Source organism: Podarcis cretensis (genome assembly GCF_951804945.1).
Source record: "Podarcis cretensis genome assembly, chromosome: 5".
NCBI lineage: Eukaryota > Metazoa > Chordata > Lepidosauria > Squamata > Lacertidae > Podarcis > Podarcis cretensis.
Genome location: NC_137174.1, coordinates 100712793 through 100732890, shown reverse-complemented (window position 1 = coordinate 100732890; position 20098 = coordinate 100712793). Strand labels below are relative to the sequence as shown.

Here is a 20098-nt window from a genome sequence, read left to right as displayed (position 1 = left end):
TTTAATAGACTACTGTACTTTAATATTCTGTTGGAAACTGCCCAGAGTGGCTGAGGAAACCCAGCCAGATGGGCAGGGTATAAATAAATTGTTGTTGTTGTTGTTGTTGTTGTTGTTTTGTTGTTGTTTTGTTGTTATCATGCCTTGAGTTAGCAGCTGTTTTCCAACACTGTGCTATTATGTATTTGTAGTTGCAGAAATGAAAAGGGCTAGTGGGTTCTTAGACAATCCAGTCTGGATAGTTAGCCTTGGGGAAGACTTGATGTTTTTATCCCCAAAAAAGTTTTTGATTCCACTGAAACAAGGCTGCATTTTAATGTTTAATGTTGTATTTTAATTTTGTTTTTTAAGCTGTATTCTAATCAATTGTTTTTATATTTGGTGTTAGCCGCCCTGAGCCTGGTCTTGGCTGGGGAGGGCGGGGTATAAATAAAATTTATTATTATTATTCTTACGGTCATCTAAAAGCAGATTTAATAAAGCGAGGTTCTTTTCTAAGACTCTTGTCTGTAAGGGAAGCCGGATCTCTTATGGAACGGGGAGGTTTGGTGAGCAAATTCCAAGAGGGTGGAGACATCAGGGATGGGCACTTGGAGAAGAAGAAGAAGAAAGCATAAAGGGGATTTTTAATTTTTTTTTTAAGAGAGAAAAAATAAACCCTATAATTTTAGCAAACTCAGCAGAGGCTTTCTTGCTCAAGACATCCATCACCACTTAAAAATAAATAAAATAATAATAATAAAGAAAAAGGATTCTCCCAACAAGGAAGAGAAAGAAAATCCTGTAGATTTTTAGAACCCCAGCTGACGAAAGATTTCTTGTGAGATAGGAAGCGAGATTGCTCAAGGCAGCAGCATCAAAACACAGTCCTAGATGAGGTAGGGCCATATCTCCCACCCCCTTCCCCAAAAGAGGGGGTGGAGAAGAATTGTGTAACCATTTTATATATTTTTTAAGGCAAAGAAAACTCCTCATCATTTAAGCAGAAGCTTATGAAGCATCAATTTGCTCTGGGATGGCATTTCCCACCATGGTGCCCTCGAGATGTTTTGGACTACAATTCCCATCAGCTCATCATAGAGTAGATGAGAGTGGCTGTCCAAAATAACCTCGAAGCTGCCAGGCTGGGGAAAACTGGTGCAGAAGCTGAGAATGTCAACCTGTCAACCGCAGAGGCGGCTCCGCTAAACTTGCCCCAAGGTCCCCTGGGCTTGACTTAAATCTCCTGTGTCAACGAGAGCAAAGTCTGCAGGTATTGTGCAGGCTGCTCATGCAAATGTCTCTGTTCTCTGCAGTCCACAGCATCGTAAGAACCTAAGAATGGGAAACCCGCAAGCAGGATTCGAACACAAGAGCGACACTCTCCCCTCCTGTGGTTTCCAGGAAGCATTGCTGCCTCCCAGTTTTGGAGGCAGAGCTGAGCTATCCTGGCTAGTCGCCACTCATATCAGTAAAATGGTCCTGAGTTCTGAAAGGCAGGAGAACACAAGAACAGCTCTATAGGGTAAGACCCAAGTGAAGCACAACAAAAGTCTCTGGGAAGGATACTGCATCTGGTCTTCAGAGATAGACTGCCCCTGAACATGGAAGTTCTACGGAGCCATCAACTGTTAAAGCAAAGGAAACACCCTCCTCCTCTTCCTCCCCTTCCTCTTCCATTTTCTGATTTCCTTTCAAAGGCACCATAGCCAATGGCCACCACCAGGTAAACTGCGCAGTAACTGAACACCCCTTGCTCTTTGGGGGGAATGCAATGGAAAGTTGACCCTGGACCTAGCTCTAAACCTAGCCGGACATTGTCGGTTGTGTTCTGGGAGAATCGCTCCAGCCGCTAACACACACACAGATCAAACTGGGAGGCAAGAGAGCCAAAATTACCCAACGTTTCATGCGTTACACAACCTGCCAGATAAATAAAACAGGGAGCTCATAATGAGAAAGCAGGCAAAACGGTTGTTATCAGGACAAGACGGCTGAACTATTTAGAAAGGGAGCCTTTGGGCTTGGAGGGGCAGCCAACATGGGGTCCCAAACACCTGGGGGGCGCCCCTTCCCATCAGCCCCACTCGGCAAGGTCAATGCTCAGGGATGCTGAATGTTGCAACCCAAAGCATTTAGTGGGCACCATTTTGGACACCCTTGCTGCATTATTCTTAATTCTGAGGGGTGGGGAAGGAGGGACATGAGAGCGACCCAAGGGCCAGCAGGTATGGTGCGCTGGCTCAAGGGATGTGGGAACAGTGTGATGCTGAAAACCACACAGGAGACAATCCAAAGGTTCAGAGCTGCACCGGGATAACTTCTGACCACTCCCCAGCTACACCGCCTGCGGCTATCTTGGGCAGGGCTCCTCCACATACAAGAGAACAGAGTGTGCCAAGGCTGAGCCACAGAATCCAAGGAACAACAACAACCCTTTCCATAAGATGATGCCAATCTGGGTACAGTTTCTCACCATTGCTGAGAGAATATGGGTAGTGCTATGGGGCATCAGGCCCACCCGAAAAAGGAGGTCCCTTCCTCTTGCCCACTCATCCGTTGACACAACCCCACTGTTCTCCCCTTTTCCCTCCACTTATTTTTATGGCAAAACCACCTGTGTGGGTCTGTGCGCATGCACAAAACAAGCAGCCATGCAAAACATTGGGGATCCTTTCGCTTCCGCGCCCCATATTCCAAGCTCTTTTGCAAAAGGAGTAAAAGCACAGGATCCCTTCCCCGGAATTTTGGAAGGAAAAAAGTCTCTGCTCTCCAGCCAACTCTCTTTCTCGTCTGTGTTTCTCTCCCCCCCCCCCCCTTCCACTGCCGCTGCTGCACCGCACAACAAGTTTGAGCAAGCCGCAGGACACAAACACGTCCCATACAGAACGGATTGGTTGCAGATGTTCCCCAGCAAGCTCTGTCTTGTCTTCTGCAAGAACATTCATCTCCAAAACACACCGTTTCACCTACATCGCCCGCAGCCCAAACTCACAGGATTAGGAAAAAATAAAAATAAATCACTTCTTCTTTTTCTTTAACTCTTGATGAACCCACAAAGTGCGTGAGCAAGAGGGGGAAGAAAATGCACCTGCTTACTCAAGGCGCGGCGGCAAGAGCAACGCTAACTCGGGGGGCGGGCGAGAGGGCAGAGAGTGTGCCAGAGACCACAGTTCATGGCCTGGGGCAAACCACGCTCTCCTTCAGCCTAGCCTGCCTCGCAAGGCTGTTGGGGAGAAGACAAATTAGCACAAGTTGGGTAGGGAGAAACTACATGCACCAATCTGAACTTCTTAAAGGAATCCGCTTTTAAAACTACCTACATTAATGGTTACAGGTACCTCCCGTGGATAATGATCAAGTGTTTGGGTTTGTTTTTTCAAAGTTGTTCATCTCTTTTCCACTGCTGAATGAACAAGCCCTTAACAAGCAAACACGGCAACCCACCGCTAGATGGGGAAGCCATCTTTAATAGTTTTGCCTCTTCTTTCCCTGTTATAAAAATGTGCTATAAGTCTCGTTAATGATCAAAGCCTACAGAAGCATTACGGCCAGAAGAACGTAAAAAGAACCAGCCTGATCAGGCCAGTGGCCCATATCTACTGATGCTCAGATGGGAAATCCGCCATCAGAATTTGAGTGCAAGAGCAACTCTCCCCTCTTGTGGTTTCCAGGTAAAGACACACATGTCATGGAATCATAGAATTGTAGAGTTGGAAGGGACCCCGAGGGCCATCTAGTCCAACCCCCTTCAAGGCAGGAATCTCAGCTAAAGCACCCATGACAGATGTCCATCCAACCTTTGCTTAAACGGAAGGAGAGTCCACAACCTCCTGAGGGAGACAGTTCCACTGTTGAACAGCTCTTACTACCAGAAAGTTCTTCCTGGTGTTTAGTTGGAATCTCCTTTCTTGCAATTTGAATCGGTTGGTTCAGGTCCTAGCCTCCAGAGCAGGAGAAAACAAGTGTGCTCCATCTTCCAGGTCCACAATTTCCAAACTGTAATCAGCTCAAACTGGCCCCACCAATTAATCAGTATCTACAGATTTTCCTGCTCCCCTTCCTTTTGAACTTTGCTCTTGGAGATTTCTCTGGTGCTCCTGGTGGTGCCTGCCACCCCACTCTCAATCATGGCCATTTTCCATCATAAGGAAATATAATCTGGGTGACGTCCCCAGCAACTGCCAGGTGGACCAGCTTCTCGAATAGTGATGGCTCCCAGGGCCAGGGATGGAGGAGAAATTCTGCTTGGTCTGTCACTGTAATGCAAACATGCCTTATCCACACTTCTCAAAACAACACACCAACCAAAGCACGGGTCTTCCATGAAATTTGCACTCCCCTGAATTTTGCGATTGAATTTTTCATCCCAAAAGATTAGTAAAGGTAAAGGACCCCTGACATTTAAGTCCAGTCGCAAACGACTCAGGGGTTGCGGCGCTCATCTCGCTTTACTGGCCAAGGGAGCTGACATTTGTCCACAGACATTTTTTCCGGGTCATGTGGCCAGCATGACTAAGCCGCTTCTGGCAAAACCAGAGCAGCGCACGGAAACGCCGTTTACCTTCCCACCAGAGCGGTACCTATTTATCTACTTGCACTTTGATGTGCTTTTGAACTGCTAGGTTGGCAGGAGCAGGGACCAAGCAACGGGAGCTCACCCCGTCGCAGGGATTTGAACTGCCAACCTTCTGATTGGCAAGCCCCGGGCTCTGTGGTTTAGACCACAGCGCCACCCGCGTCCCAAAGATAAGTACTAAGACACACATATTACCAGAAATGTATGTTAGCAGAAGTGCCATTTGTTTGCAGATAATGTCGCAAACTGATGTGAGCAATCTGGAAAACTGAGGGGTAAAAGAGAAATACATTGGTACCTCGGGACAAGAACTTAATCCGTTTTGGAGGTCTGCTCTTAACCTGAAACTGTTCTTAACCTGAGATAGCACTTTAGCTAATGGGGCCTCCCGCTGCCGCCGCCATGTGATTTCTGTTCTCATCCTGAAGCAAAGTTCTTAACCCAAGGTACTTTTTCTGGGTTAGCGGAGTCTGTAACCTGAAGCGTCTGTAACCCGAGCTACCACTGTAGAGAGAACCTGAAATTGACCGATTTGATAATCCCTGTCAATAGCACACATCAGAGAGTGGAAGAAGATCTGCTCTGTGGTGTAGAATATGCAGGCATACATTCTGCATGGTTTAAGGGGAGAGCTTTCCCAATCGCCTTTTTTTTTACTCATTCCAGGTAGGACGCAGTAGACAGACATTAGCTCATATAAGGGACAGGTGAGTCAGTAGCCAGGTGGAAGAGAGTCCTCTTTCAGATCACTTCCAGGGAAAACAATACCAAGGTATCATAGCCATGTTCCCAAGCCTACGAGAAATGACACTGCTATGCTGTTGTCACCCATCTGTGAAGATTACTTCAGCACTTTACGATGAACCATGGGGGGAAATCATCTTGGTTTTTGTTTTGTTTTCGCCATGGAGGTTTTTTAAAAAGCAAATGGAGGTGATAAACAGATCCTATACCACACAACACTGAAATGTTTAAATGTTTATTTGATTGTCCTTGAATCTTCCCACAACACTTGCCTTCCTCTTCTGCCACACCAGTGTGGAGCACCACACCCTTTGAGAACCGCTGTGATAGAAGCTTATAAAATTTTGCATAGCACAGAGAAATTGGAACGAGAAAAGATTTTCTCCCTCCAAACACTAGAACTCAGTGAAGCTGAATGCTGGAAGGTTCAGGACAGAGAAAAGTAAGGACTTGTTCACGTGATGCAGATTTGAACTATGGAACTCCCTGCCACAGGGGCCAGTGATGAACTCCAACCTAGATGGCTTTAAAAGAGGACTGGACAATTTCATGTAGGGGGATAGGGTGCCCTGCCAGTCTTGGCACCTGGGAGTGTCTGTAGGGAAGGAGAAGGCCTTTCAGCTATTTGGGGCTTGAGCTGTTTAGGGCTTCAAACACCAATACCGTATTCACCTGAATGTAAGCTGCACTCCCCCCCCCCCAATTCCGATCATGAAAAGTTAAAGTGTGGCTTATATTCATGAACTTATGCCGCCGTCAAAGTGGTGTGGCTCCCCCCGCCCAGAAGCAACCCAGGAGCATGGGGCAACAGTGCCCAGTCCGCCAGCCACTCCTCCACAACGGTGCCCAGCCTCCCCCAAGCCGCCAAATTTTAAAAGTGTGGCTTATTTGCGGGTGCGACTTATATTCGGTCCAATATGGTATGTTGATGCCTTTTGGACCAGCTGAAGTTATCGAGTCCCCTATGGAGTGTGTTGCAATAACCTGGATGGTACCACAGCAAATGCACAGCTCTTCAAATACGCCTGAATCCCCCTTTCCCCATCCTCCCTCCTTCTCCTCCTCTTAAGCGGAAACAAGATGCAAAGCAGGTTGCTCCATCACGTTGCAACCAGCTCTTTGCATCACCTCTGGAGGAAAGCTCCCACAGGATGGTCAGTGGAGGAGAAGAGTCACAGCGCTGGAGCCTAGGGCAAGGAACCTTACGCCGCAGCAGCTAGGCTCAACAGAAGCACTGATGTTTCCCCTGGGTTGGTGACGGCAGACAAAGAGGCAATCGCTACCCCATCTCCCGGTCTTGTTTTGAGTACATTTCACCCTGCAATTAACAGCACCCAAACTGTGACTCACCGGAGGAGCAGCGTGTGAACATGGAACGGTTACAAAACGCCGCTACGGGACTCCTGAGGTCAGCCTCCTCCAACCTGGAGCCCTCAATATGTCCTGGACTTCAGCCTGTGCATGCGCGCGCGCACACACACACATGGCCCCAAGCAGCGCAGCCTAACACAGCCATTTTATTGCGCCGCAAGCCACCTGAGTTGCTAGATCTCAAACATGCGGTGAGATTTTGGCTGCAGCTAACCTTCACGACTGCTCCCCTGGAATATAGACAGGGCTGTCTTACCCATAGGTGCTAGGGGTGTGGGGCACCCGGGTGCCAGGCTCCCAGGGGCGCTAGGCCGAGAGTCTGGGGCCCAAGAGTTGAGCCCGGGGAAGAGCCTGCCAGTCGGGTGGCTCTTCTGCTACGGGTAGCTCTGCGCCGCGAGTTCGGGGGTGACTGAGCCAGCGAGACGCTGAGACGGCCAGCCTGCTCCACCCTCCTGCACACCTAGGACTGGGCAACCTGAGATAGGGGGCACCAGGCGGATCTTGCACCATGGTGTCGCCTATGCTTAAGACAGCCCTGAATACAGATCAAAGCACCATCTGTTCTGTTGGGTTCTCTTGGGACTGCTGCTTTTGGGGCGACTCCGAGGTGTCAGGAAAATATTTCCGCAGGCTGGGATCAGCACTGAGAAGGCTGCTGCCACCACCAGCCCACCTCCAGAAAGACTTCATCTAATCGGGTTTAAAAACAACAACTGCTTTAATCGCTATGCTTTCAAACTGGCTTGTTTTAATGTATAAACCTGGCAGAGTGAAATTCCCCCATGTTAAAAGTCTGTGCGTTTATATCGTTTATATACTGTTTACATGTCAAAATGACTTCTAAGAGGTTTCCCAGGTATCAAGTGAAACACAAAGTCCATGCAGATCACTTTATTGATTTATTCCATTAAATTTATACACTGATTGTAGAAAGTACCTCCAAGTGGTTTTACGCAATAAAAAACCACCATAAAATAATCGATTCAAAGCAACAAAATATCCAGAATTAAAATATCCATTAAAACAAACCACGGTGATGCTTATTGCGAACATGGGGTGATGGTTTTGTTTGTTTGTATTCCCTTTTCATATGTGCTCTTTCGCCTTTTTCTCCCCTTTCTCTGATAAAGTTGCAGGAAAGAATCAACTAAATGTACTGTAGAAAATCAAAATGTGTGTGTGTGTGTGTGTGTGTGTGTGTGTGTGTGTAGGGGGACGGACCCATTGAATTGGACTCAGCACACCCACAACCCAGTCATCAGTCCGGAGAAGGAAGAAACCGCTACACAATTTAGGTGGAAGATTTGGAAACTTCCCAAGAACTGCTCTCCACTGCGTCAAGGTGTCTTGGAATTTTGCACTTCTGGACACACACAAAACCCTACTGAGGACCTTAGGAAATGCAGTTCCTTTACCCAGGCCACATCCGGCCATCTGAACAAAGCTGGAGAGCTCCAGGGCACCATTTTCTAGGAGCAAATGAGGGGTGGGGATGTCCAGAACGATGGCCCTCCACCATCAGAGGAAGGCGCCACAAAGCCAGCAGAATCTCCCTGCCTCTTGGGCAACTCATTACGCTGTAAATTTTATGGCTGGTATATTTGGGTGGCCAGTTGCAGACACCTCTAGCTCAAAAGGAAATCTTCCCTTCCTTCCTCAAGAGGAGAACCCAGCTCTGAAACAGCACCCGCCATCTCAAAAACGGGAGGGAGAAGAGAACGCAGCTTACGGGTGACTATCAGGCTGCCCGAAGTGTTGCGAGGATTAGTTGACAAATGTTTGTACAGGACTTCACAAAGTACAAACACACGCAGACACACACCCCTGCACTGCATCAGATCCTTTCTGCCAAGATAAGCCAAGCTTTTACTTAAGAGGAAATGGCAGGAGAGAAAGAGAAGGAGATGGAGCCAAGCTTTGAATTGTTTTCTTTTGCTTGTCTCAAATCTTCCAATGTTCAACTTTATTGGATGCCCAAAAATTCACATGCCTGTTTGGAGGCAATCAGACCAGCTTGGGGTTTTTTTGGCATTAACTCGTGACCCTGATTTGCGATGTCAACTACTTAGGTTTTTTTTGGGGGGGGGGCAGCGCAAAACGCGGGGTTTGCAGTGCAAAACTAGCACTAAACTTTGGCATTAGTTTGGCAGGGGTGGGAGGAGGGAATCCAGAATTTCAGGGTCACGCATTAATGTTACAAGAGAGGGAGATAAACATTTATCTCCTGAATTGGAAAGGAAAAGAATGAACTATGCAATTTGGTGGGGCATCCTGTTTTCACAGGGGACAACCAGTCGCCCCAAAAGGGAAACCCGGTATCAGGTGTCCACAAGTTGTCTTGTTAGGAGAGAGGGGGGGTAACTTTTCCCTATCCACGTTGTCAATGCCATGCCTAATTTTACAAACTTCTATCCTCTCACCTCTTCCTCTTCTTTCCTTTAAACTAAAAAGTCCCAAACTCTGCACCTTTTCTCTCCACCTCCTTGATAATTTTGGTTGCCCTTTGCTGAACCTTTTTCCAACTCCCTTCTGAGGTGAGGCAACCAGAACGGCACACAGTATATTCCAAAGGTGGCTGCACCACAGATTTCTATAACGGCATTATGATACTGGCAGTTGTACTTTCGATTCCTTTCCTAGCAGGGAAATTCCCCTTTCCACGGCCGCTCTACATGGGGTCAAATTGCCAGAGGAATAAACTAGGGGCCCTTCGGGGGGGGGGGGGAGAGGGGAATTTGTGCTGATTTTTGTTTTGACGGAAGGTTATGTGGCATCACCGGACATTGCTGCCATCCCGCCCTCTCCACTGCAAAATGTGTTGCTGGATGCGGTGGGGTTCAGATTCGTGATGCAGAGCCACCAAGGGCTCGTCCAAACTCTTGCTTGCGGTTTCCCACTTGTCTCTTGCTTTCTAGACAGAGATCCAAGTGGTTTTGCCTATGCCTTGCTGCTTTCTTCCAGAAAATCCACTCTCTATTGCTAAATCGGAGCAAACAACAACCCGCCGAAAACTCAATTGCTGTTTGTTCCAATTCAGCACTAAAGATTGGGTTTCTCCAGGGGAAAGTGGCTGGGCAAACAGAGGTGCAGATAAGCCCTACATTTGCTTTAATCGCACAACCTAAATTTGGCCGGTATATCATTGAAGCATTCCTGCAAAATAGTGAGAGTCTTGGAACAACCTAAGTGGTGGGCCAAACTGCCAGGGGATAAGAAACCTTCCACAATGGGCTATATATCACCTGCCCCACTTTTGATGGATTATCAAGCAAATGGTAATTTTGCATCTTGAAGGGGCAAGAGAGGTGCCTCTGACCCCAAATACGTCAGCCCACTAATAATAATAATAATAATAATAATAATAATAATAATAATTATTATTTATTTAGACCCCACCTATCTGGCTGGGTTTCCCCAGCCACTCCTGAGCACCAGAAAAGTTGAGAAACGGCAACAATCCCAGGAGGTCTTGCCAAAGGATTTGGGTTGCCATAATTGCGGTTGAGTTTGAGCGATTGCGGGTCTTTTTGTGTGTGTGTTAAGGGAGGAAAACATGAGTGTGTGTGTGCGCGTGCACTTGCACTATTGAACCCAATGCTTCACGAACTGCCACCCGTTCCCGAATTTGGATCCTTCCAGGAGGTTATGGCGCCCTGAATGAGTCAGTTTTGACAGCCGGGTGCCAAGTTTTGCTTGATCTTCCCCTTTGACGAAAAGAGTCGCTTTGACCTTTTCCCATCAACACCCCCTTCCTCGCTCTTCCTTGTCAAAACTGGTTCGTCCTACGGATCGGCAGCCCCGCCTGCCACCTCTGGCTCATGACTCTCTGGTTGGGTCTCTGCAGGCCGCGCTCCAACAGGTACAGACTCCGCCTCAAGCCCAGAGGAGGCCCACCCCACGTTCAGCAGGGGCGAGGAGGATTCTCTTCATTGTTCCTGTGGGGTTGTGGGCTGGTTTGCACCCGGTAGGTACCTGGTTTCTTCCAAACTCCACAACAAGGCAGTTAGGCAACAGGTGAAGGTTTTCTGAGCCATGAAGCTAGCACAGGAGCCCTGCTTGGAGCCCCCCACACCTGCCTTTCCCCTCTTTCAGGATCACCTCCTTCCCAGACACTGTTCAATGACTTCCCCAATATGTGTGGCTGTGTCTACAGAGCAGCAGATGGAGATCGCTTTGTCCTAGGGCCCAGCCAGCCTCAGGAAAGGGCAGAATTGGCTCCATCGCCTGCTCCCCCAGATTCCCCGGGCTGTGAGGGTGAACACCTTCCAGGGGGCACAGGAGGGACGGGTGCTGCTCCTTGGAAATCCAGAACGTAAGGACTCAGGGAGGATGAAAGAAAGTCCTTCTCCAGGCAGACATAAACTGTGGAACTCCCTAAGGCAGGAGGCAGAGGTGGTCACCAAGTCTGATGGATTTAAAAGAGGACTGGATCCTGCTTGTGGACATGTGGTTGGCCTCTGTGAGAACAGGATGCTGGACTAGGTGGGCCATTGGCCTGATCCTGCAGGCTCTTCTTCATATGCTCTTAGGGGCCCAAACATGCTGATTGGCTCAGATGTTCCCAATTTGCCCTCTTCCCCAGGGGCTTCCCCTGGATTCGCACCAGGGACTCCCTTGCCTGTAGAGCTTGAGCTGTTCCACCAGACCAGGGATCTTCCGCAGGACCTCAGGGATGTGGGTAGAGAAGACAAATTTGCTCTCTTTCTCTCTCTCTTTATATATATACTCTTGCTCAGACGTCTGACAATTTAACATAACCTAAAGAACCGAAACAAAATATAACTGGACCCCTCCTGAACTGGTTCTCACCAGACTCGCCTGACCTAAATTTAAGAGTTTCATCAAAGAGGGAGAGAGAAAGAACTTCTTTTCATATGTTTTTTTAAAAAAAACCAACCAGACCATAAGTCAGATTTCTGGTCTTTCCAGGTAGTCATCATATTTCAGAGCAACAGGGGACAAAGACCTCAAAGCTGCCTGCAAACCTCATGCATGTCTACATTTACCAAAAGTCTTGGGTGCAATTCTGGTGCAAAGAGGCTTTGAGTAGGGCAAGGCATTTTTACTGCACTGAACCCCCAGTTCCCACAGCTTAGAAGGTCCTCGCCTGTTGCCCAGATTCACCTCCATGACCTTTTGCCATGTCCTTCACCTACTTTGGTAATTATATTTTTTTAAAAAAATTAAAAAAATCAGATTTTTTAAATTTAAATCGGATTTTTTAAATTTAAATCAGTTTTTTTTTAATTAAAATCAGATTTTTAAAATAAAATGCTTTTGGAGGGAAAATCTTTCTAAAGATAGTTTTCTATTTAAGTTACCTTATAGTTTTAAGTTTTTCATGTGTGCTAAAATCTAAGTTTATGTGTGTGTGTGTGTGTGTGTGTGTGTGTATATATATATATATATATATATATATATATATATATAATGTTTATCCACATCAGTTAACAAACATGGATACATATGCTATAATGTTATTGCTTTCGTTAAATAAATTGTTTAAATTGCTATTAAGGAAATGATTATTTTTCTCCTTCCAATAAAGTACAGCAGAAGAGTTGTCCAAATTGATAACTTCTTAAACCTCACAATAATTTCATAATTATCTGTCTATGTATTTCTAATAGCATAACCAAATCATTAATTTTTGATATAACAGTAGAAACTACTCTGAAAGTTTATTATTCCAAAAATTAAACCTTCATCTGGTTGTAAATATTAAGATTATACCAGCAATAATGAGTCTTTCTGTAAAAAAGAAAAAAGAAAAAAATAAACCAAGTCTTACTGACTAGTGACTTAAATTAAGTCTTACTGACTGTGATTTAAATCGATTTGAGTCTTGGTAGCCACTGATAAGAGTCCACCTTCTGCTTTCACCCACACCCCCATATTTAATTGACTTTTGCTCAGGCTTCGCAGGCTGGATCCTCTCCTGCAAATAACATTCAAAGTGTCAGAAAAACCTTAATTCCTATTGTCTGACATTTTAATCACAGGCTGTTGTTGTTTTATAAAAGCAGTCCAACCAGATGCAAACACGCACCTCGCCTGGCAACGGGAACACAAAGGAAAACAGCGGCAGAGCAAAGAACATGGGTTTAGTCATCTTCAGGTACGATTCTTATCAGTCTGTGGGGATCAGGCTCAGAATATCACATTTTCACATGCTCACTCGAAGGATGGGTGGGGAGAATGGATATGGCACCCCACAAAAGGGAAAGGGAGAGATGGGGTTAAAGCCAAAGGATCACTTCCTGCCTCTGAAGAAAGAAATATTTGGATCTAAGGGACCAGCCCATCTGAATTCGAATCCTGCAATGGGTTCTGCCTGCGAGAAGCAATTGACTTTCCCTTTTGGAATGGGTGGAGGTGATGGGAGAAGAAAAAAGTCTCTCCTCTTTTGGGAAAAACAACAACAGCCACCATAGGCGCAGGGCTTTCGAAATGCCTTGTTTTCTTCCACATGGGGGAGGGGGGGAAAGCACCAGGAAGAAGCAGAAAGGAGGAGGAGGAAGAGGAAGGCACTCCTGATATATGGGAATCCAGCAAGTTCTCAGATCCCACAATAAAATGCCGACACACCATTTAAAGCTGATTACAGCTTTGCTTCCAGTTGCAAGAGACCTCACGCAAAAGCTTCGCAGTAAACACACCTTTATCTGCTCATGACTCAAAGAGCACAGCTGAATCGCTCTCACCTGGATTTTCAGACCATTTTCATCTCATGTGAGAAGAGTGGTCTTCAGCCGTCAGGTGCCCTCACCTCTGTCCTTTCCCGTTTTGCTGCAATCTTCCCAACATTTCTTTTCCCTTCTTTGTGCGGAGGCATGCAGCTTTGATTCACAGGCCAAACAAACCCGACTTGGGCATTTTACACGAATGAACCTCAGACTCAAGCACATCCTTCTCCCCACTCAAATGATCCATTTTGATCCATTACACCCACTTGGGAAGAAAGTGCAGTTTGCCGTTATGTCTGAAACAGCAAAGCACCGTCACGTGAGCTTGCGAAAAACTAGACAAGCATACCCATATATTTAGAGAGCTGCCACTTGTTTTAACCTGTTTTTAGTTTTTAGTCTCAAATCGTTGTCATTAATTCTTGGTACTGATAATGTTATTGTTTTACATATATCATTGTAAACCACTTTGAGGATTATTATTTTTCAATTCAGCAGTGTATTAATGTTGTGAATTAAAAATAATAATAAAGTCCTCCAGATCCAGGAAGGCCAGCTTGGATCAGGACCTGGTTTGAAGGGATATTTTTTTGCTGGTTCAGATGTAATTCCAAACTGTGCTTTTCCACGAAACCAGATGTAACAGACAGAGAGAGAGAGAGAGAGAGAGAGAGAGAGAGAGAGAGGAGAAGAGAGGAGGGAGGGAGGAGTAAAAGGGAGAGCAGAAGGTTTGTTCACACATGTTCTAAGTCATGATGTGATGTCCATTCGGCCCTCTCTTTTGTGATGACAGAACATAAATTGGTGAGAATCAGACCTGGAAAGAGTTGGGATAAATTGGCCGCAACAGATCAGAAGTCACACTCAATAGTAGAGATGTCAAGAGCATTCTGACAACCACTGAAACAGGCGCAAAAATTGCTGGTGTTCAACAGGAAATCAACCCAGTTGAATACAATCAGTATCTGCCATTGCTTTCAGTCTGCAAATTGTGCATAACTGATTACCTTTCCCTCCCACTTGCATTGTGTTTCCTTTGCGTTGTCATGAATGGGGTGGAATAACGTAACGGCAATGCAAATTACAAAATCAATGATGTAAGTTATGTGATTTTATCATTTTGCCACAGTTGAACAGGAAAACGAATAGCACAGCTTTGGGTGGAAGCGAACTGCAGCAGAACAGAAAGAGCACTGCGGGGGCCCAATACAGGATTGAATGAAAAAGATGGCAGCTTGAGAGCCAGTGTGGTGTGAGAGCCAGTGTGGTGCAGTGGTTCAGAGCAGTGGACTCATAATCTGGGGAACCGGGTTCGCGTCTCCGCTCCTCCACATGCAGCTGCTGGGTGACCTTGGGCCAGTCACACTTCTCTGAAGTCTCTCAGCCCCACTCACCTCACAGAGTGTTTGTTGTGGAGGAGGAAGGGAAAGGAGAATGTGAGCCGCTTTGAGACTCCTTCGGGTAGTGATAAAGCGGGATATCAAATCCAAACTCTCTTCTATGATCTTATAAGATATTAGGGTGGTGTACAACTTAATGTACACAATATCATAGAATCATAGAATTGCAGAGTTGGAAGAGTCATCTAGTCCAATTCCCTGCAGTGCAGGAATCACAGCTAAAGCATCTCTAACAGGTGTCCCCCCCCCCAACCTCTGCTTAAAAACCTCCATGGAAGGAGATTCCACCACCTTCCAAGGGAGTCTGTTCCACGGTCAAATGTTTCTCACTGACAGAAAGTTTTCCCTAATGGATGCATATTGCTGCTTAATGATGAAACTTAAAATAGTGGAATTGCTTCTAGTATTGTTTAGTTCTGAGTACAGATTCTGCTTTGCATTTTCATATTGTTATTTTATGTTGTTGTTATACAGTGGTACCTTGGTTCTCAAACGCCTCGATTCCAGAAGTAAGCATTCAGGTTTTCGAACATTTTTCAGAAGCCGAACATCCGATGTGGCTGTTGGCTGTTGTTTCCGGGGCGCCTGCACCAATCAGAAGCTGCGCCTTGGTTTTCAAACATTTTGGAAGTAAATGGACTTTTGGAATGGATTAAGTTTGGCACTTTTGTTTTTGCTATTTATTTTGCTGTTTTGTGGCTCTCATTTTTTGTTTTTGTGACTGTGTGGAACCCATTTCAGCTACTGATCGATTGATTGTGTGACTGCAAAAATTGATCAAAGCCTCCCATCCAAACAATGACTATCATCAGTGCAGGTAAGAATTTTATTTTTATTTTTAATTTTTATCATCTACAATACTGTCTTATTTTATAGTACAGTACATTAATTATTGCTTTCATTTTATGGATAAGTGGCCTCATTAGATAGTAAAATTCACGTTAAATTGCTATTTTAGGGGTTGTTTTTAAAAGTCTGGAAGGGATTAATCCATTTTACATTACTTTCTATGGGAAAGCACGCCTTGGTTTTGGAACGTTTTGGTTTTGGAATGGACTTCCGTAACGGATTAAGTTTGAGAACCAAGGTACCAACGTATGGCATTTTATATCACTGCTGTTGTGATATGTAAACTGCTGAGATATTTTGTTCAAACATGAAGCGGTATAAAAAGTTAACTAAACAAAGTCACTTGGTAGTAAATCTGCAGCCACACCCTTTTAAATTTTGGGACTATGCACCAGAACAGCAAAATCTAAATGCAGTTGAAGTTTGCAACCTCTCTTGGTCTCTCTCTCTCTCTTGGAAAGACAGCAATTCTTGGCCCTTCCATTATAGCCTTGGGAACTAATCGCATCTTGGCTGAGTGGTTTCCTGAGACGGCTCTGCTATGGCCGTATGGTGCTTTCCGAGAATAAGATGATCTACCAGTCAAGGGCCTCTCCAGTTCTCAGCAAGGCCAAACAGTCCTCAAGGGAATAGTTACCAGGGGGTAAAAGGCGGAGATTCTGCAAGGTGAATGCCTTATTCCCTCTGCCAACGCCCTTTGGTAACAGCCAGTGAAAGCTGAAAGAACACTTTCAAATTGTGTTACTCTTTGCAAGGGTGGGGCATGATGCAAATCACAATTTTAATAGGTCACTGTAACCGAAGAAATCCTTCCAGTTGGGTTGGTTCCTAAATTGTCATCAGGGAGACAGGAAGGTGACAGGTATTCATCAGAGAGCCCTGGAGTCACATCAAGAAGCGAAGGCAAAAGAAAGAGCAGTCTCCTGATGAGATCTTAATTCCTTCTGATTGAGGTGCTGGAGGAGACTCTTGAGAGTCCCATGGACTGCAAGAAGATCCAGCCTCTCCATTCTGAAGGGAATCAGCCCTGAGTGCTCACTGGAAGGACAGATCCTGAAGCTGAGGCTCCAAGACTTTGGCCACCTCATGAGAAGAGAAGACTCCCTGGAAAAGACCCTGGTGTTGGGAAAGATGGAGGGCACAAGGAGAAGGGGACGACAGAGGACGAGATGGTGGGACAGTGTTCTCGAAGCTACCAGCATGAGTTTGACCAAACTGCGCGAGGCAGCGGAAGACAGGAGGGCCTGGCATGCTGTGGTCCATGGGGTCACGAAGAGTCGGACATGACTAAACGACTAAACAACAACAACAAGGCAACCTCAAGAAGATCTGGGGGGGGGGCTAAGATGGCCCCCAGCAATACAGGAGCCCCTGATAGAGCCGAAGATACCAAGAGGAGGTAGACGCTCCATCTCTGGTTCTCAGCAGGTCAAAGGATGCAGACCCAACGAGAACTTGGCCAGCATTGGCTCACACTCGGGAATTGTTTTATTTATTTATTTATTTCATTGAAAGATTTTCATGAATAGCAAAGGTACATATAAACACTTCTGTTTTCAATTCACAGAGTCCTTTCGACACATCAGCTACATTCGGTGTGAGACATTGTTGTCACAGGCATTGTGAGGATGTGGGGGGAGAGAGGAGAGGGGAGACAATGATCTTGCTTTCTTTTGCATATGTAGGTGCGGAGTTGGTACCCACAAGATACCAGAGACTACTCCCAGACCCTACAAACCTCATCACAAGCAATGGGAGCATGACACAGGTTGCAAAACGAACCCTACCAAATGATTTCATTTGTGTCTAAACTTTGGGAAGTGTTTACAAGTGACCAGGCCACATGAATTGGGACTTAGGAAAATATGAAGCTTTAACCCTTGAACTGTGCCCAACGGAACTGCATTTTGCACTGGGCATTTAAATTAACTCCAGCTACCAGTGGACTTTGGAAAACTACTATGCCTCTTGAGCAACTGTGAATTACTGCAATCTAGTGACTCACCACCCTCATTCTACCGCTCACATTCCCAACTTCCTCCAACGGAGGAGTTGTTCCATCCAGTCGATGGGACAACATGACCAGGAACGACCCATGCCCTACCTTTGGAACTCAGTTCCTTCCTAACAGGGAAAACATTTGGATACAGCTTCCCAACTGCCACCATATTTTATGCAACAGCCTTCCAGTGCCGCCCCCCCCCCCCCAGCCAGACCCGAGACTTACCGTCCACGTGGCTGACTTGGCAGTGCTGGATTGTTGAAATGAGACGTCAAAGCTGTGAGGTCCTGGGTAGTCTGTGTTGGAGGGGATGGCGGGCGAGGGCGAGAGGGCGTCAAAGGTCGAGCTGGGCTGGGCGTAAGGGGAGGGCGCCGTCACGCTGTTCTGAGCGTGGTCCGTGTTGTACGGGCTTGTGGATGAGGAGCCATTTTGTATCTGCTGGTCCATGCTGTTGAGCAGCCCCAGGTTTGTATACTGTGGCTGAAAAGGAGAGAAAGAGAATACATAGATATGTTACAGTAAGGGAAAGAACCCAGCCTCTGTTCCTCTGGAAATAATTCCAGCTCAGCTATCAGTGCTTGGCTATCTATCTATCTATCATCTATCTATCTATCTATCTATCTATCTACACACACACACATTTAGCATCTTTAACCACCTTTAAGTTTGACACAATTTTGAGAATCACAGAATCATATAATTGTAGAGTTGGCAGGTGTCCCCAAGGGTAATCCACTAGGAATCACTGCTAAAGGATCCCTGGCCGATGTCCATCCAACCTTTGATTAAAGACCTCCAAGGAAGGAGAGTCCATCACCTTCCAAGCTCATAGAATCACTGAATTGTAGAGTTGGAATAGACCCCAAGGCCCCTGTAGTCCAACCCCCTCTGATGCAGGAGTCACAGCTAAAGGATTCCTAAAAGACGTCCATCCAACCTTTGATTAAAGACCTCTGAGGAAGGAGAGATTGCCACCTTCTGAGGCTGTCTGTTCCAAGAAGGTTATTTCCTGGGTTTCCTCTGCTCCATGGAAATAGCCAAGGAGTTATGGTGCCACCTTCAGCCATACATTTCGTTCAAGCTCAAAGATCCTTCCGATTGCTCTTCTTCTCCTGCTCCCGCCTCACCAGTGACATCTTAATCCTTCACCTCACACTATTTTACAACAGGGAGGGATAAGTCATACTTTTTTATTTTCCTTGGCTGAAATATTTAATTGTATTCCACTCATAAAGCACATCCATCAGATTATATTTTTTTGAAGACTACCAGATGTAAGAAGAATCTCAGCCTTGACCCAGTTTGGACAATCACATCTCGGATTGATAAACCAAGACACGTGAGTCTTTTGAACATGCATATAGAACTTCACAACCAAACCAGGAAGACTGTAATTGACCGTAGCTTCTCATTGCATCTGAACTGGAGAAACTCTGGTTAGCAGCATGAGAATGAGGTAAGATCCTAAACCTACTTCAAACGACGGTTTAGGATCCTGGCTCGTTCAGTGCTAGGGACCAAGGTTTCCTGGTTTGGATGAAACAGGAAGCTATGAGACTTCAAGATCTGCTTGCCAAGTTACACAATGAAGATGAAAAGATCTCGGCCATAGGTGTCCATTTAGCATTGCTTCTAAGCTGCTCTTGGGTTATTTCTGTAGCTGTTTTGATTCTAGTTCACCCATCGCCCGGGGACATCTGTGGAAGGCGATTAATAAATAGCAACAAGTGAGCAGAGCTTTAGTGGGTGAGCAGGTGCAAGCAGCTTGCTCACATTTTGGTTTATTAAGCTGAGATACGATTGCCTGAACTTGGCCACCGAAACGTGTTTACGTTGGTAAAGAGAGAGGACGGTAGAGGAACCAATTCACTCAGAGTAGAAACCAGCAAGTTTGGCAATGTCGCTCAGCACGCACCCCTGGCACCGATGCCAAGAGAAGCAGCCAGCCCTTTTGCCTGCCAGCTAGAGCACCTTAATCCCTAAAAAAAGCCACCCCCGCCTTGAGGGGCACCCTGGCTCAAGCAACACAGCCCTTTCCCCAGCAGGCAGGCAGCTCAGCCCTGAGAAAAGCAGGCCGTTCTCTTGGCCACCTAGATTTGCTCCATTGCCACAGCACCCTTCCAAGCCTGTCTTGCTTGCTCCTGCAAGGGATGGGCCACCCAGTCAATTTCAGGTTCTCATTTTCCCAGCCTCGATTTAGCCACATTTCCACATCAGTTTGTGATTCATTTTTGTCTAAAACTCCTCCTGAAAGCTGGCTAGCGTCCTGGTGTTCGTTTCTCCTAGTATTTGTGTTTTCGCAAGCCATTTCCCCACATGCAGTGCATTTTCGTCGCTTGTTTCAACGAACATATGCATTCCAAAGCACACCTTCCCCTTCAAGAACCCCAGATTTGTATTTTATTTTTTTATTTTTTTTTAAATCGTGCCAAGAAGTCCCACCAACATCCCACTTACTGCAAAATCCCAAATGCAATCTCTGGGAGTT

The 20098-nt window shown here is 46.1% G+C and overlaps 1 protein-coding gene and 1 long non-coding RNA gene across 7 annotated transcripts in view; both read right to left on the bottom strand.

Moving 5' to 3' along the window:
* TP63 (tumor protein p63) overlaps positions 1-20098 on the bottom strand; it is a gene marked incomplete at its 3' end in the record, with an annotated part of 91800 nt that overhangs the window by 49918 nt on the left and 21784 nt on the right. For all 6 annotated transcript variants that reach the window (XM_079977963.1, XM_079977964.1, XM_079977965.1 and 3 more), the window contains exon 2: positions 17836-18090. In XM_079977963.1, coding sequence (XP_079834089.1) covers positions 17836-18090 — 255 coding nt within the window. The remainder of the gene's footprint in view (positions 1-17835; positions 18091-20098) is intronic.
* Positions 11561-11836, bottom strand: LOC307217285. The gene is made up of 2 exons (XR_013839526.1): positions 11740-11836; positions 11561-11669 (listed from the first exon to the last, which is right to left on the bottom strand). It is a non-coding gene; the product is annotated as an uncharacterized lncRNA (long non-coding RNA).